This window comes from Capricornis sumatraensis, chromosome 2, assembly GCF_032405125.1.
Source record: "Capricornis sumatraensis isolate serow.1 chromosome 2, serow.2, whole genome shotgun sequence".
Taxonomy (NCBI): domain Eukaryota; kingdom Metazoa; phylum Chordata; class Mammalia; order Artiodactyla; family Bovidae; genus Capricornis; species Capricornis sumatraensis.
In genome coordinates, this window is record NC_091070.1 from 14059524 (window position 1) to 14077955 (window position 18432).

At 37.5% G+C, this 18432-nt stretch overlaps 1 protein-coding gene across 2 annotated transcripts in view; it reads left to right on the forward strand.

Moving 5' to 3' along the window:
- Window positions 1-18432, forward strand: part of SNW1 (SNW domain containing 1) — a 36888-nt gene that overhangs the window by 14257 nt on the left and 4199 nt on the right. For both annotated transcript variants that reach the window (XM_068963716.1, XM_068963717.1), the window contains exons 4-11: window positions 4478-4573; window positions 4666-4772; window positions 5639-5743; window positions 7739-7808; window positions 8474-8539; window positions 10442-10558; window positions 11462-11603; window positions 14009-14105. In XM_068963716.1, the coding sequence (XP_068819817.1) occupies window positions 4478-4573; window positions 4666-4772; window positions 5639-5743; window positions 7739-7808; window positions 8474-8539; window positions 10442-10558; window positions 11462-11603; window positions 14009-14105 (800 nt within the window). The remainder of the gene's footprint in view (window positions 1-4477; window positions 4574-4665; window positions 4773-5638; window positions 5744-7738; window positions 7809-8473; window positions 8540-10441; window positions 10559-11461; window positions 11604-14008; window positions 14106-18432) is intronic.

Consider the following 18432-nt stretch of genomic DNA (forward strand, 5'->3'; position numbering starts at 1 on the left):
AGTGCCTGACATCTTGACACACAGGCATTCCAAAGTGTTTGTTGGAAGAATTATAGCCATATATATTGAATAATGGAAAACCACTTTTGCCTGGTGGCTTAGGTGGTAAAGAATCTGCCTGCAATGCGGAGACCCAGGTTCAACCCCTGGGTTGAGAAGATCCCCTGGAAAAGGAAATGGCCACCCACTCCAGTATTCTTGCCTGGAGAATTCCATGGAGAGAGAAGCCTGGCAGGCTATAGCCCATGGGGTCGCAGAGTCAGACACAACTGAGTGACTAACACACTAACACTTTTTCTGAAGCCACTAAGGTAGCACAGTCCATTCCTACAAAAGGAAAAATAGGTCCCTGTACATGCAGAGCACATCCTGGAAATTTATCCTGTACCCAAAGGCCTTTATTTGCCTTTATTTTGGTGCATCGCTCTTTCTTTGGAATGGTAACTATTCTTTACTGATATGTGCTACCTTTCCTCTTATTTATTAGGAAAAAGCAACATTTTAGGACAATAATTTGGCATTGACAGGTTGTATAATTTTGAATGAAATATACTTTTAGCCCATTTAAAATGTGTATTGGTGATTCTTTTGTATTGAAAGTAGAGTAGAAATGTTAAAACTGAACTGTTTAATTTTAGATTTCAGTATTCTGGCCAAATAAGGTCTCCAAAGTATTTTTCTTTATACAGTTAAAGCCTTGACATGTCTGTCGATAGTGCAGCCCCTGGACATGAACCCTAGACTAGTAGTTCACAGGGGTACCACTCTCAGGTTCATACTAACCCTGACTCAAATGGGGGAAGCTATACGCGTGTAGGAGCGGGTAGTATGTAGGAAGTCTCGCTACATCCTCTTAATTTTGCTGTGAACCTAAAACTGCTCTGAAAACTGTTTTTAAATAATAATAAATAACCACAATGAAGATTAAAAAAAGAAGACTACACTCCCTGAATTGAGTAAAAAGATACTGAATAGAGTGACTGCTTGGATGGGAGCTGTATGATGGATTTATTTCCTTCTTGCTGGACTTTATACCCCTGGAATATACATTTGAATTCCTTACACACTTTTAATAAATATGTGCTTCATTTTTTTTAAGTAGATGGATTAATGTATAAAGTTTTTGAATGGATTTAATAATTCAACATTAACTATTCGTTGGTATTTGGAGGAGGGGGACACTTCTTGACTGTTTGGGACTGTCTTGAGCGTTGAATTATGTTTAACATCACTGGCACTATCTATTAAATGCCAGTAGTGCCTCAACTGCATCCCCGCCATTGTTTTAACCAGGAACACTTGACATGTTTTCAGAGACCCTGGGAGGGGAGTTGGAGCTATTAGCATTGTCCTGTATGAAAACACTGATTTTCCTGTGGTAATAGGAACTGGCTACTAAATGTACAAGATAAGATTTTTTAAGAATTCATTATTCAGGATGCTGATATGCAGGGTCCTTGACCTAGGATGCAAAGGTTTATTGGATTATTGAATTTGTACTGTATTGTAGTGATTTCTGATCTGTATCAGAGGGCTCTGGTATTCTTCAGATACCAGGGACTTTTCACTGAAATATTAACTGTGAAAGAGCAAGAATGGAAAATGCGTGGGACTTCCCTGGCAGTTCAGTGTTTAAGACTCTGAAGTTCCACTGTAGGGAATGAGGTTCCATCCCTGTTCAGGGAACTAAGATCCCACGTGCCATGCGGTATGGCCAGAAAAAAAGAATGGAAAATGCTAGCTCTAGGTATAAGAGTTGAACCAGGCAAGGTTCCAAGGGATCATATTCCAGGGCAAGTCTAAGGTCATTGATCTCTCTAAATGTAAATACTGTGTATAAGACTTAATGGTAATACAAAATTGGGAAAGAGAAAAAAATTTAATGTCAATAGAACTAAATCCCTTTTTTGTCCAGTGGTGACTTCAGTGGTAAATCTTAAAAAGTGTTTACATTTTTCCATCTGAAATAGTTATATAGGAAATGTTACATATATGATATTACCTAGAAGAATGCCTTCAACCCTCCCCATCTGAAAAAAACCTCCAAACTTTAACCCTAAGATAAATTTTATGTTGTTACCTTGTTCATAATATATCACAAACTATAGTGTTTTGATATAACCAAAAGATAGTGTTTTCTTTCTACCTCTGAAACAGTAGATATGTTGACAGGCTTATCCTTTTAGTCAATCCAGTCTTTTGCCAGTTTTCAGTCATAAAAAAATTCTGTTTCACAGATGAGTTACCACTTTATCTTGTTCACAGAGCTCATCTGTGCTCCTGATACCCTCAAAAGTATATTGTATTTTTCAGATAATCCTCCCCAGTCCCTTTGTCTCCTGAGATGCGAGTTTCTTCAGCACATTTGATTCTCAGGCAATAAAAATTTGGGGTTTTATAGTTAATTACCTTGGAGGAATCTCGCTCTTCAGATGTCCTTCACTCAGCTTTGTGAGATGCTAGAATCTTATTGATGCTCATTTAAAGGGTTATTAACTTTGGAATACCCAAATAAGAAGCAGCAAATGGCTCTTGTATGCTAAATTAGTATTGAGACTTTATGTTGAGCATGTATGACTATGAGGGAGCCATTTACTTAAAATCCTTTCCTGTAATGATTGCTGTATAAAAGTAGTTAACTCTTCATAGTTTTGGTAGTATTTTCCAGAGGTTGTTATATAACTTTTAATTCTTAAGATACAGATTTTTCCATCCTGAAAAGGTGTTTGATTTTGAGGTCAGTTACTGGCTGTGTGATCTTAACACACTGAGCCTTGCTTTTCTCACTAGAGTGAGCTTCCGAGCACCTTCCAAAATGAACACTCTGAGAGAATGGTGACACTGCTGCTGCTGTTGCTAAGTCGCTTCAGTCGTGTCTGATTGTGCGACCCCCTAGACAGCAGCCCACCAGGCTCCTCCATCCACAGGATTCTCTAAGCAAGAACACTGGAGTGGGTTGCCATTTCCTTCTCCAATGGTGACACTAGTAGCTCCCATATCAATAAACATGTTTTATGGTAAAGTATCTGTACTTCTTACCTGCTCCCTTTTCTCATTCCTGAGAAAGACAAGCTATAGATTTTGGCCTATATCCATGATGCAGTTTTTCCAGGAAATCAGAAGCTTATATAAAACCTTCTGCAATCCCAACATGTATACATACACCTTTAACATAGAATAGAGTATCTGTAAAAGTCATACATTCATTCATTTTTATAAAAACTACTGACTGAAAGCCTCCTGTGAACCAGGCATTGTTATAAGCGCTGGAGATACTTTAATGAATAAGAGATTCCTCATCAGTGATATAGGTATAATCGTTGTGCACACCTCATAGGGTTGATACAAAAAGTTAAATTTGTTTATATATATATATAACAAAAGAACAGTAGCACAAAATATGTGCTTAATGTATGTTAGCTGTTTTGTTATTACTTTAATGGTGAAGACAAAGATTTGAAATAGATTATTTCGTACTGTGAGCAGTGCTGTAAAGAGAGCAAATAGAGTTTTGTGACACCAAATGATTGGATGGGGAGGAATTGCTCCTGTAGCAAGGGTAGTCATAGGAGGCCTCACCCTTGCATGCGTGACCTTTGAATCAAGACTCAGGTTTAGAATCCAGTTAAATAACTGAGAGCAATATCCTGTAAAGGCCCAGAACTGGGGGAAAGCAAGTTGTTAAGTTGTCCTTTCTCTGTATGTGTGTTAAAGAATGCCTAACTCAAGCATCAAAATCTAGAATGCTGCTTATTTGTTAAATTTCCAATACTTCTATTTTTCTATAAAATTTGCCATGTAGGTTATTATGGAAGTATTCAAGAAGTATACATGAGCATGAAAGTCAGTAATATTCTATTTGGCAGAGGCCCACCGATCAGAAAACAGTCCTAAATGAGTGTGAAATAAGGTGTGTGTATAGGGTTTTTTTTCCATGGAAGAATGTGTTCTGGGTTTTTTGACCATGGCATATGTTCATTTTCTTATCTATGAATATAGATGATGCGATAAAAGACAAACATTACAAGTAGGGCCAGGTCAATGAAATTTTTTAGGCCCACTGGATTTGGAAATTATTCACTAACCTGACTTAAATTCCAATGAGCTTGTAATCCAAGATAATAGGGCTTTAGGCAATTTATATCATCATTAATTTCAAGTCCTAGTGAGCCTCAAAAATAGGGATCACTGATGCGTAAGATTTTGTTGGCACAATTTATTTGGATACTGACTTGATTAGAAGATCTGAAATAATTTAAATGCATGAGGTCAGACAAAAATTATTAGCTTTTATAGCCAGGGCAGCAATTTGTGTATATATTTTAAGCTTCTTTGGTTTTAAAATCTAAAAGACAAAATCTGTGTCCTAAATTTATAAGTGTGCTGAGAGGACATTTTGACTTCTGAAATGACTTAATGAGGTTGCTTCTCTTCATTCTTTGCTTTTCTTAAGCCTGCTTGTGTTTGAACATTTTAGGTCATTTATAGTAAGTACACTGACCTGGTTCCCAAGGAAGTCATGAATGCAGATGACCCAGACCTTCAAAGACCTGATGAAGAAGCCATTAAAGAGGTAACTGGGAATTGATATATGTAATTATTTTAGATGAGTTTTTACATCTTCATTAACTTTCAAAGCACTCATTGTGGCATTTCTTATTTCAGATAACAGAAAAGACAAGGGTAGCTTTAGAAAAATCTGTATCGCAGAAGGTTGCTGCAGCCATGCCAGTCCGAGCAGCTGATAAACTGGCTCCTGCTCAGTATATCCGGTATGAATCATGCCTGGAGGTTTTAGCTTCATGTTGGAAGTGACTGGAGTTGGGGGTCCTGGTATTCTTTCACTATCCTTAGTCACAGTTGGAAATGCAGTTTTTTGAGTAATTACTTGATGTCTGTAGATTCTTAGTGCAAATGGTGATTAGAATTTTTAAGATATTAGCTGTCATGCTATTTTAAAACATTTTTTTTACTTTTAGAAATTAACAGTTACACAGACTATATGATGTAAACCACAGTGATTATAGTCTTCCATTTTTAAATATGTGTATAATATCTATATAATAATATATTAGAAATATGTATAATACAATACTACTATAATTATTTGATAGTATGCTATAAATATTAATAATGTATTAATATCATTTATATAATAATAGCCATCCTTATAATACTTCTAAATTTTGAGGAATTTCACTCAACTAAATCTTTATGTGGAAAGATGATTCACATATAGATATTAAAGAAAAATTCAGAGCTGACAGGGCTGCTGCCATTATTCTTTCTGTTTTATAGCTATGATTATTCAGAAACTACTAATTTTAAGTTGCTTGCTGAGGATATTATTTTTTCCTCAAATGCAGACTTACAAAATAGGTGCTATTTTCTAGACTTCTTACTTAATGAAATTGAACACGGTACTTAACATGGTTCAAAATGGACTGTGATGGGTTATTTGCAAATTAATACAACTCTAGTTTACATTCTGCTTAGTTGCTGTTAGTTCTCTTATCTCTGTTACTATCTGCTCTGCCTAAATATTACTGCAATTTTCTATTACTGCTTTGTGAGAGAAACTGACAATGTAGTCCAGCTTAGGATTGTAATAGAAGTAAAATACCTGTACATTCCTTAGATACACACCATCTCAACAAGGAGTGGCTTTCAACTCTGGCGCTAAACAGAGAGTTATCCGGATGGTGGAAATGCAGAAAGATCCAATGGAGCCTCCAAGGTTCAAGTAAGTAGGTGGTTTCATGAGAAGGCACCACTATTCCTAAAAAAAAAAATATATATATATATATATATATATATCTCAAAGGAGGGAAATGCCCATCAGCATATAAATGGATAAACAAAATGTGGGGCATCTATACATGGAGTGCTTCCCTGGTGGCTCAGCTGGTAAAGAATCTACCTGCAATGCGAGAGACCTGGGTTTAATCCCTGGATTGGGAAGATCCCCTGGAGAAGGGAAAGGGTACCTACTCCAGTATTCTGGCCTGGAGAAGTCCGTGGACTGTATAGTCCACAGGGTCACACAGAGTCGGACATGACTGAATGACTTTCACTTTCATACATGGAATAATGTTAAGCCATAAAAAGAAACAAACTTTAATACGTACAGTGACATGGGTGAATCTCAAGATAATTATGCTGAGAAGCTAGACAAAAACAAATACATACTGTATGATTACTTTTATATAAAACTCTAGAAAATGCAGACTAATCTATAATGACAGGAAGTAGATCAATGGTTGCCTGTGAGGAAGGAGGGAGTATGGATAGGAGACGAGAGGAAAAAGAGGCATAGGCAAAGGGGCGTGCAGAAACTTGGAGGTGATGGGTATGTTCAGTATTTTAATTGTGATGATGATCTCACACAAGTAAGTTGTGTTTACTTGTGTCAAAAGTTAATTGGATTGTACATTTTATGTATAGTTAGTTGTACATTAGTTGTGCCTCAATAAAGCTGTTTTTTAAGAAGGCAAAATATTATTATTTGGTGAAATGATGATAATACGGTAGAGGTGAAGTGGGTAGTGATGATGATGACAGAGTTGGCTGTGTTTTAATAATTGTTGAAACTGAGCAGTTGTGATAAGAAAAACAACTTTTGAGGAAAACAGCTTTTCTCCCCCTGAGTTGCTGCCTAGGCATGTTGCAGTATGATGACACTACTGCCATGTAGAAACTGGACATTTAAATTAGGACTTGCATTTAGGATGCCAGTCATAAGTTCCCACTTTGCCTTTCCCAGGGAACATTTTAAAATATAGTTGGCTCTTCATGTCCACAGGTTCTGCATCTGCAAATTAAACCAACTGCAGATTGAAAACAGTCAGGAGAGTTTTCCCTGGGAGTCCAGTGGTTAGGACTCTGTGCTTCTACTGCAGGGTACAAGAGTTCGATGCCTGGTTGGGAAACTAAGATCCTACATGCCACGTGGCATAGCAAAAAGGGAAAAAAAAATTCCACCTAGTTTTCAAAAACGAAACTTAAATGTCATGCCTACCACAACTATTTATACAACATTTACATTGTATTAGATGTAATATAGAAATGATTTAAAGTATAAGGAAGAATGTGTATAGTTTATATGGAAATACTACTCCATTCCATTCTGTTTAAGGGACTTAAGCATTCATGGGTTTTGGAATGTATCCTTGACGTCCAGGAACCAATCCTTGGATACCAGGGGACTACTATAACCACTTAGAGTGAAGTCCCAGGAAACGTTAGACTCCTCTGTCCCAGCCAACTAGGTATTACTACCCTGCTCTCTGTCTCTTGCTCACTTGTGGCCTAGGACAGAGGATTGTTCGTCCTTTAGTTCTTTGCTCTCTCCTCACTTCTGGGGTCTTTAAGTAATAAATCTTGTGACTGTGCTTCATCGTATGGATGTATTAAAACTGCACCTTAAATTGAAATGACCCAGTTGGATTTCACTTCTCCAGATTGGGAGCTTGGATGCTGAGAGGGCTATCTGAGGACCCTGTGTGGGTGGCTTGTGCCCCTTTTTCAGCAGGTCTTAATCTGCACATTCTTGATTGAATATGCCCGCTTTAGCTTCTCAACACATTTCTGTATAATAGATGGATATTCATTATACACTCTTGTTTTTGTGTCTATTTGAAGCTTTATGTAATAAAAAATGAGGAGGGAAGACTTGAGTTACTGACTAAAAAGGAAAAATGTATATCATTCTGTGGTTGTGCTTTGGTTTATCCTTCAGGATTAATAAGAAAATTCCTCGGGGACCACCTTCTCCTCCTGCACCTGTCATGCATTCTCCTAGCCGAAAGGTAATCTTTGCTCTAGTTTAAAATCTCTTTTTGTACTCATGATTACTAATTTATAAATAATCCCCTGTAGAATAAATTCTAGATGTCTATATTATTACTTTTCACCAAATGTATTGTTTCCTTAACTTGTTTTTCAAAATCAGATAGGGACCTACTCAAGACTGTAACATGTGGTTCCATAGTATGAGAATGTATATAAAATGTTAGCTGTTAGCTTTATGATTAATAACCTAACCCCTGCTTTTAATGGAATGAAAAGGGTCTGCTGTTTGAAAAGATGTTATCATAGTTGTAGGAAGTAAGTTCCTGGGATCATTAGGTCTGTAATTGATAGTCCAGGTGACTTTTTTTTTAGGTATATTTTATTACCCAGCTAAAAGAAAAAGTTTTCATCTGAAAGTATTCACATCAGTTTAAATATGTAAAAATACTAACCAGCATTTGTAACTGTCAAAAATAGATTATATTCCATGTTTTATATTAAAGTTATTATTAGAAACCACGATGTGGAAACATAGTATATAGTGCCACTAAACAAATGGAATCAGGACCTTTGATTAAATCAGTATATATTGAACTATCTTTGAAGAGAAAGGTTGCACTTAGTTTTTTGCTAGACTATAAATCTTAAAAATGTCTCTTCTTCGTCTCTTTTCTCAACACAGATGACCGTGAAGGAGCAGCAAGAATGGAAGATTCCTCCCTGTATTTCAAACTGGAAAAATGCAAAGGTAATTAACTTGTCATAAATTCAGTATCTTAGTGTTAGAACTGGAGAAGGCATTGGCACCCCACTCCAGTACTCTTGCCTGGAAAATCCCTTGGATGGAGGAGCCTGGTAAGCTGCGGTCCAGGGGGTCGCTAAGAGTCGGACACGACTGAGCGACTTCACTTTCACTTTTCACTTTCATGCATTGGAGAAGGAAATGGCAACCCACTCCAGTATTCTTGCCTGGAGAATCCCAGGAACAGGGGAGCCTAGTGGGCTGCCGTCTATGGGGTTGCACAGAGTCGGACACAACTGAAGCGACTTAGCAGCAGCAGCAGCAGCAGCAGCAGCAGCATTAGAACCTCCTGAAAAACACCCAGGTAGGACCTTCAGCCTGGGTTACTTGATGAAACCTCAGCATCTCATTTAGCTGAAGGTTTTCCAGAAGGAACACCCAACTTACACGACTTTTTCCTTTTATGTTAATGTATTAGAAATGTTAGTGTTTCAGGCACATGAGTTCCATGTAGATTCTCCTGGTAAAATGTAGTTATTGGAAACACATAGAGAAGGAATGAGTAGAATGAAGTAACATATCAGTGAAAGATACTATTCTTTAGAAAATTTAAATTTATATCTGAAATTCTTCCTGAAAGGATTTAGATCAATTTAAATAATCATATGACAAAACAAAATAAATGTCTGGCTATATTCAGTGCTTTCATTTTTAAATTATTTATTTCTGTTTATAACAATGCATGAATAAATTATTTAAATCCTATGTATATCTACTAATCACCAAAGCATCTAGGAGTCATGAATAATCTGTAAAATACTGCGAAATAAGTTTCCTTATCATTATTTCCTTTTCCTCCCAAATATTTCATGATTCTTTTTTTAATGTGTGAAGAAGGCCACCTCAATCCATGATTTAAATACAAATTATTCCTTAAAGGAACTTAGGGAATTCCCTGGCAGTCTAGTGGTTAAGACTCAGCACTTTCACTGCCAAGGGCCCAGTTTGATCCCTGCTTGGGTAACTAAGATCCAGCCCACAAGCCTTGTAGCACAGCCAAAAATAAGTTATACACTCATCCTGAAACAAAAGGATTGTTGGGTAGTCTGGTTTGGTATACCATACATATTTATGTATGTATAACTATGAGGCATCTTGAGCTGTCTGTAACACTCCTTGAATTAGGAATAAAGACCATGGGCAGGAGGTCATTATTTAGTAGTCTACTCAAAAGTCTGAAAGAATAAAGCTAAGCGTGGAAGTTTCATAAATGTTCAAGCATATTCCTTGAGTTGTTGAAATAGGATGCAGAATTTCAAAACAAAGAATCTTAATTGTCTAGCAAACTTTTATCTTTTTTCTGTTTACTAAAATGTGTAGGGTTCCAAGAATCTGATAAGTCATGAAAGCAGTGCAGCAGATTAAGTTACCTATAGACACTATGATTTTAGTGGTTTCTTCTACCTTTGTATAACTGTTACATTTACTTGATGAGCAACTCTTTAGCTATTTGGTAGTGATTTCCTTTTATTATAACCCAAAATTTAACATGAGAATCTGTTTTCCCAGAGCTTGCACTCTGAAATGCTAGTTCTTCTGCTTATTAACTGTATGACCTAGGCTTTCTACCTCAGTGTCCTCATCTGTGAAATGGAAATAATAATGTTACCATTACCAGCCTTATAGAATTGCTGTGAAGGATAAATGAGGCCATAAATATAAAACGCTTAAACAGTCCTCTACACGAAGCCCTCAGTGTTAGCTGCTACTACTGTTGCTTAATTACGAAAAGAGATGTAAGGAGAAAGAACTTAACATGATTGTCAAAATGGACATATATAAATCTAGTTTTAAAGACTCTATTGTTGCTCTTTGGTGACCAATGTTTTCTGCCTGCCTTTGTCCTAGGGTTATACAATTCCATTAGATAAACGTCTGGCTGCCGATGGAAGAGGACTGCAAACAGTTCACATCAATGAAAATTTTGCAAAACTGGCTGAAGCCCTCTACATTGCTGATCGAAAGGTTGGTCTGTTGTAATTAAGTTGTTTGATGCTCTTGATAATTTGTAAATCTGTTCAAAATTACCTAAGATACTGTTATTTGGGTTACATTGCTGAGTACCCAGAGAGGCTCTCACCTGTGGTATGTGTTCCAGAGATGACATGTGCTGGTGGCAGTTCTGACCCAGTCTTGGCCTTTGCAAACTCATATACATACCCCACCACTGGTGATTCATCTTTCCCACAACATTCTAGAATAACGGTGCTTCACTAGACTGATCCCGATTTTGGGAAGGTTGGCACCTACTCTTCCTGGGTTTCATAATTTTTCCCTATTTCTCTGTCTTCCAAAAGATCAGTGGCATGGAAGGGAAAATAAACATACCGATGTATTGAATGCCACAGAAAATGGCATTCATAGTATTGGCTGTCTGTTAATATTATGGTATTAATATGTGTCTTTTAAGTTTACATGCATCAGGGTATGGGCATAGAATATACAAGAGTATATCTTCTGTGTCACAGTGAGCACCCTTATGTAAATTATTTCTTGCTTATCTATACTAAGGCTATATCTTGAGTTGATCTGATTGATTTTGAAAACATTACCACTTCCTATTATTGATATTGAAAATTGCGTTATTGCTTAATTTTATTTTTTAGATTGTTTCTAAAATGAAACAGTGAAAAAGCATTAGTGAAACACTGACTTACAAGATTGATTGGAGTCAGAGTGAAAAAGCTGTTTGCAGTGTCGTCTAGGCGAGTTATCTTTTGTAGACAAGAATCTGTGTTTTAATTAGCAGTAACAAATGTGAATTCTTCTAACTGTTCTTTCAAGCCAGAGTTTAGTCAGGAAATTAAATGACAGCTATAATTCTTTATCCCTGATAGTATCTTATTTAACATCTAACTTCACTTACAGGCTCGTGAAGCGGTGGAAATGCGTGCTCAAGTAGAGAGAAAGATGGCTCAAAAAGAAAAGGAAAAACATGAAGAGAAACTTAGAGAAATGGCCCAGAAAGCCAGAGAGAGAAGAGCTGGGATCAAAACCCATGTGGAAAAAGGTATAACATACTCGTCGTTTAGTTGCTAAGTCATGTCCAACTCTGTGATCCCATGCACGGTAGCCCACCGGGCTCCTCTGTCCATGGTATTTCCCAGGCAAGAATACTGGAGTGGGTTGCCATTTCCTACAGGGATCTTCCCACCCCAGGGATCAAACCTGAGTCTTCTGCATTGGCAGGTGATTCTTTACCATCTGGGAAGTCACCGGGGAAGCCCTAACATACTTGTTACTGAATTGAATTTACTTTGTGAATAATACTTACCTCAATTTAGAAAATCTCAGCTGTTTTTTTACTGCATGCAGAAGTAGTACATACATGTAAAGAAAATGTAGATATTTCAGAAATAATGTAGAAATGAAACAGTAATTTCTGCCTTATTAAGTGGAAGTAATAGAAAAGAATGTGTATTTAAATGTGGGCCTTTAATATGGGACTACACCAGAAATTTTTAAAATTCTGAGCAAAATACTTTAAAAAATCACATATTATTCAAATGATAGGCTTAATTTTCTCTTACTTTTCTGGAAACTTAGAGAAAAGAGCTTTCAAACTGAACAGTTCAGCTCCCCCAATGGTAAACTTAATCCACAGTTTTTCTTTTAGGCCTTTAATCATTTTCTCTCTTGCTTTATTTATTGATCTACATAAATATTGTGGTATATGTGCTATATTAATTCCGTTAGAGTGAGAAGACTAATTCTAGTTCAGGAAAATTATGAGGGTGGTTTCAGTAATAATTCCTCATCTAGTATACTTACTCATTCAGTTCATGTTGAGCACCTACTAGGGGCAAGGATTTAATCTAGACACAGAGTTTTCTGCTAGTCAGGTAGGGGATATAGCAGTGAACATTTTAGGGAGTGTAGACAGACAAAAAATGTTAATCATATAGTGTATTAGAAGATAACAGTCACTATGAGGGCAGAAAAGAGGAAGAGTATGTAAAAGTGCCAGGAGGAGGGAGTGGTCAGAATAGACCTCACTTCCGAGATGGTAACGTTAACAAAAAAAACACTTGAAGAAAGTAAGGAAGTGAGCCTAAGGGAAGAGCATCCCAGATAGAAGGAGCAGCCAGTGCAGACGCCCTGAGTTGGGAGTGTATCTGCTATGTTCAAGGAAAAGCAGGAGGCCAGAATGGCTGGATTAGACCTAGAAAGCTAAGTAGAGATGAGGTGTCAGAGTAGTTAGGGCAAAGTGGCCAGATCTTGTGTGCCTTTTATAGCTTTTACTTCAAGTAACAAGGGAAGTAATCTGAAGAGTCTGGAGCAGGATGACATGGTCTTGCATATGTTAGAAAGCAATGGAATGGTTATCTGCAGGAGCAGGAACACCGTTGGAAAGCTATTGCAATAATCCAGATAAGAGATAATAGCAGGAGGTAGATAGTCAAAATATGTCAGGTACTGGGTGTGATTTGAAAGTAGAGCTGACAAAATTTTCTTACGGATTCGGCAGAAGGAAAGAAAAGGAGTCAAAGATGACTCCGGAACTTTTGACCTAAACAATTGACAAGGATTGAATTGCTATCTACTAATACTGGTAAGACTACACTGCGGAGGGATTTGGGAAGGAAAGATTAGGAATTTAGTTGTGGACATGTTATGTTTAAAATGGAGGTGTCAAGCAGGCAATTGGTTATAGGAGTCTAGAGTTGAAGGGAAGTAATGAAGGTTCTGGCTAGTAACCCACTTCCTTGCATATATATATAAATGTCTTAATGGGGCATGATATAAAAAACCTACTTGTTGTAACCTAGCCACTGATGATAACTCAGAGTAAAACCTTTCTGTATCTAAGTTCTCTAAACTGATTTAAAAAAACAGGATGGTTCTTGAGAAGGTAGTTAAAATTTTTAAAATTCCTCTTGCCAAATATTAATAAGAACTTACATTTATTAAGTGCTTATTACGGCAGCTACCTCTCTGAGCACTATATTACTTTATATAATCCCTACAGCAACCCTATGCAGTGGTTCTGTTATTGTCACTGTTTTACAGAGGAGGCGACAAAGGCTGAGTGGGGTCAAGTAATGGGTATAATTTCATGTTGTTGATCTGTCGTAGAAACAGAATTTGAACCCAGACAGTCTGACTCCAAAGCTCAAGCTCTATACTGTATTCCTTCTATAGCTACACTATATCCCTTCAGCATGGAGAGGGTAGAGAAAATGAAGATAGATATAGACACAGTAGATGAGATTAGGTGCAACCAGCCCCACCGTATCATGATTAAAAGGTTCTTTATTTGAAGTCAGTCTTTGAAAATATAAGGATGAACTTGGCAAATTCTTCTTTCTGGCATTTTATTATGAAAATTTTAAAACATGTAGAAATATTCTCTTGTTCAAAATATTAATAGTGATGAATACAGTGATAAAGTCATTTTCACCTGTGTCCACACAGAGGACGGGGAGGCACGTGAGAGGGATGAAATCCGGCATGACCGACGAAAAGAGAGACAGCATGACCGGAACCTCTCCAGGGCAGCTCCAGACAAGAGGTAGGTACTGTGAGGTCAATGTGAATTGTGAAGAGTGACCTTTGTGAACCTTCTAGAGAGGAGTGTTAGTCCACTGAAACCAGTTTTGCTTCTCTCCTTCCTCTTCAGGTTGATAGCGTCATAAATCAGCACCTATTTTCTTGCCCTAAACTGCTTAGTCTGCCTTAGCAGAACTGACTGTGCCTGAAAGTGAGCTTTTCTTCCGTTACCTTGTTTGCCAGCTAGGGTTGAGAAGGATGGGGATACACAAAAAGGGAATTCAGATCATATTTATGAAGAAGAAAGTAATGGATATACCTGTTCTGGTCTGTTCTTTTCCTGCTTCATTTGGTGAGACAGATTGATTTATCATGTGCCTGCTCCTCTAGACAGGAAATAAGCTGCTGGACCTTTATTGAGGTCTTTTCACATGCAGAATACTGTACTGAGTGAGTACAGTGGGGGAGAAGAGCACCTTTTGTAAGAAGTGAAAGTCAGCCTCTTTTCATGAGCAGTTTCACTTAAAAGTCAGAAAGATTAGAGCTGTCATATGAAATTGCTTGGGAAAACTGACAGAACACTCTTAATAAGTACAGACTTAACAAAGGAAATACATGTATGAACACTTGAATAAAGTAGAGACGGATTCATGAAGTCTGTGGTTCACCAAAGGCCGAGGACTGAAATTGATAAAAAGTTGAAGAAATGCTGTAATACAAGAGGGGGAATTCTGAGTGAGGGTTAAGTGCAAATATAAAACATTTTTTTCCAAATGAGCAGTTTTGAATGCTCTCATCCTCCTGTGAGCTGATACTGTGTTTTTTTAGGTCATATCTTAAACAGATTCCTGCTGGTGGTATTCTTTGTTGTTTAATGGCATATTTCATCTCCTTAAATAAGTGAAGTCATGGAAAAGCAGAAAATCTGAATTTAGAGTTTAAATGTACAGTATAGAACAGAAAGGAATGAAATTTGAAAGTACACAGTTAATGATACTCTCAGTCTGAAATTCATAAGCTGTAAAAATCAAAATGGCTCTGTAGATAAATTGAGCCCTTAAAACCAGTAAAGTGACTGAGAATTGATAAAGTAGAAAAGCTTTAAACTTGTGCTTGGATGAAAATTAGATTGTCTATAGAAATCATTTTAAGACCTGAACCTCTAGTAAAGTAAATGATGACAGTTATCATGGTATCATTGTGATGTAGATTACATACATACCAAAACAGCAGGGGAATTAAGTTCATCTGAATGTCAGACATCATACTGAGTAATCCAGTCATTAGACATATTTTTCTCAAAATTCTAATAGGATAAAATTACTAAATGTTGTTAGGTAAAAATTGATTCTATCTTATTGAAAGTGATTCATGTGGTATACCTAATTTGCATCCAGTCCCTCTAACCCTTTATAATAATCGCAGTTACAGACCATAGCAGTTTCATATCTCAGCATGTGTTACAAGAAGATTGCTTGTATTAAGAATGATTCTTTTGAGAAAGTACAGCCTCTTCTATAGGTGCTGTTGGAAAAACGGGATGGCTACATGCAAAAGAAGGAAAACCTTATACCATGCACAAAAAAACTCAAAAGCAGTTAAGGGTTTGAATGTAAGACCTTAAACTGTAAAATTTCTAGAAGAACACATAGGTAGTAAGCCCTTTGACATTGGTCTTAGCAATGATTTTGTGAATCTGACTCCAAAGGCAAAAGAAACAAAGGAGAAATAAACAAATGGGACTGTATCAGAATAAAAACTTTTACACGATGAAGGAAGCCATCATCAGAACAAAAAGGCAGCCTACTGAGTGGGAGAAGATACTTGCAAATCATATATTCAACATGAGGTTAATATCCAAGCTATAGAAAGAACTACAGCTCAACTAAAAACAACCCAGCTAAATGGGCAGAGGCTCTGAATAGACATTTTTCCAAAGAAGACATGCAGATGGTCAACAAGCACATGAAAAAATAATCAACATCACTAATTATGAGGAAATGCAAATCAAAACCACACACCTGTTAGAATGGCTGTTATCAGAAAGATAAGAAATAGCAAGCATTGGAGAGGATGCAGAGCAAAGGGAACCTGCATGCACTGTTGGTGGGAATATGAATTGGTGCAGTCAGTATAGAAAACACTATGGAGATTCCTCAAAATATTAATAAGAGTAAAACTGCCATATGATCCAGCTTTTCCACTTCTGGGTATTTATCTGGAGAATACAAAACATTAATTCAAAAAGTATAAGCATCCCTATGATCACTGCATTAAGGAGTTCATGATCTGAGCCACAGTCTGCTCCTGGTCTTGTTTCTGCTGACTGTATAGAGCTTCTCTATGTTTGGCTGCAAAGAATATAATCAGTCTGATTTCGGTGTTGACCATCTGGTGATGTCTCTGTGTAGAGTCTCCTCTTGTGTTGTTGGAAGAGGGTGTTTGCTATGACCAGTGCGTTCTCTTGGCAAAACTCTATTAGCCTTTGCCCTGCTTCATTCCGTATTCCAAGGCCAAATTTGCCTGTTACTCCAGCTGTTTCTTGACTTCCTACTTTTGCATTCCAGTCCGCTGTAACGAAAAGGACATCTTTTTTGGGTGTTAGTTCTAAAAGGTCTTGTAGGTCTTCATAGAACCATTCAACATCAGCTTTTTCAGCATTACGGGTTGGGGCATACTTGGATTACCGTGATATTGAATGGTTTGCCTTGGCAACCAACCAAGATTATCCTGTCGTTTTTGAGATTGCATCCAAGTACTGCATTTCAGACTCTCTTGTTGACCATGATGGCTACTCCATTTCTTCTAAGGAATTCCTGCCCACAGTAGTAGATACAGTGGTCATCTGAGTTAAATTCACCCATTCCAATCCATTTTAGTTCTTGGATTCCTAGAACGTTGAGTTCAATCTTGCCATCTCCTGTTTGACCACTTCCAATTTGCCTTGATTCATGGACCTAACATTCCAGGTTCCTATACAATATTGCTCTTTACAGCATCCCACCTTGTTTCTATCACCAGTCACATCCACAACTGGGTATTGTTTTTGCTTTGGCTCCATCCCTTCATTCTTTCTGGAGTTACTTCTCCACTGATCTCCAGTAGCATATTGGGCACCTACTGACCCAGGGAGTTCCTCTTTCAGTATCCTAACTTTTTGTCTTTTCATACTGTTCATGGGTTTCTCAAGGCAAGAATATTGGTTTGCCGTTCCATTCTCCAGTGGACCATATTCTGTCAGAATTGTGTCAGGTTTCTTAAATTGAAGAAAGTAGGGAAAACCACTAGACCATTCAGGTATGACCTAAATCAAATCCTTTATGATTATACAGTGGAAGTGAGAAATAGATTTAAGGAACTAGATCTGATAGACAGGGTGCCTGATGAACTATGGATGGAGGTTCGTGACATTGTACAGGAGACAGGGATCAAGACCATTCCCATGGAAAAGAAATGAAAAAAAGCAAAATGGCTGACTGGGGAGCCCTTACAAATATCTGTGAAAAGAAGAGAAGCGAAAAGCAAAGGAGAAAAGGAAAGATATAAGCATCTGAATGCAGAGTTCCAAAGAATAGCAAGAGATAAGAAAGCCTTCCTCAGTGATCAGTGCAAAGAAATAGCGGAAAACAACAGAATGGGAAAGACTAGAGATCTCTTCAAGAAAATCAGAGATACCAAGGGAACATTTCATGCAAAGATGGACGTGATAAAGGACAGAAATGGTATGGACCTAACAGAAGCAGAAGATACTAAGAAGAGATGGCAAGGATACACAGAACAACTGTACAAAAAAGATCTTCATGACCAAGATAATCACGATGGTGTGATCACTCATCTAGAGCCAGACATCCTGGAATGTGAAGTCAAGTGGGCCTTAGAAAATATCACTATGAACAAAGCTGGTGGAGGTGATGGAACTCCAGTTGAGCTCTTTTCAAATCCTGAAAGATGATGCTGTGAAAGTGCTGCACTCAATATGCCAGCAAATTTGGAAAACTCAGCAGTGGCCACAGGACTGGAAAAGGTCAGTTTTCATTCCAGTCCCAAAGAAAGGCAACGCCAAAGAATGCTCAAACTACCGCACCATTGCACTCATCTCACACGCTAGTAACGTAATGCTCAAAATTCTCCAAGCCAGGCTTCAGCAATACGTGAACCGTGAACTTCCAGATGTTCAAGCTGGTTTTAGAAAAGGCAGAGGAACCAGAGATCAAATTGCCAACATCGCTGGATCATCAAAAAAAGCAAGAGAGTTCCAGAAAAACATCTCTCTCTGCTTGATTGACTATGCCAAAGCCTTTGACTGTGTGGATCCCAATAAACGGTGGAAAATTCTGAAAGAGATGGGA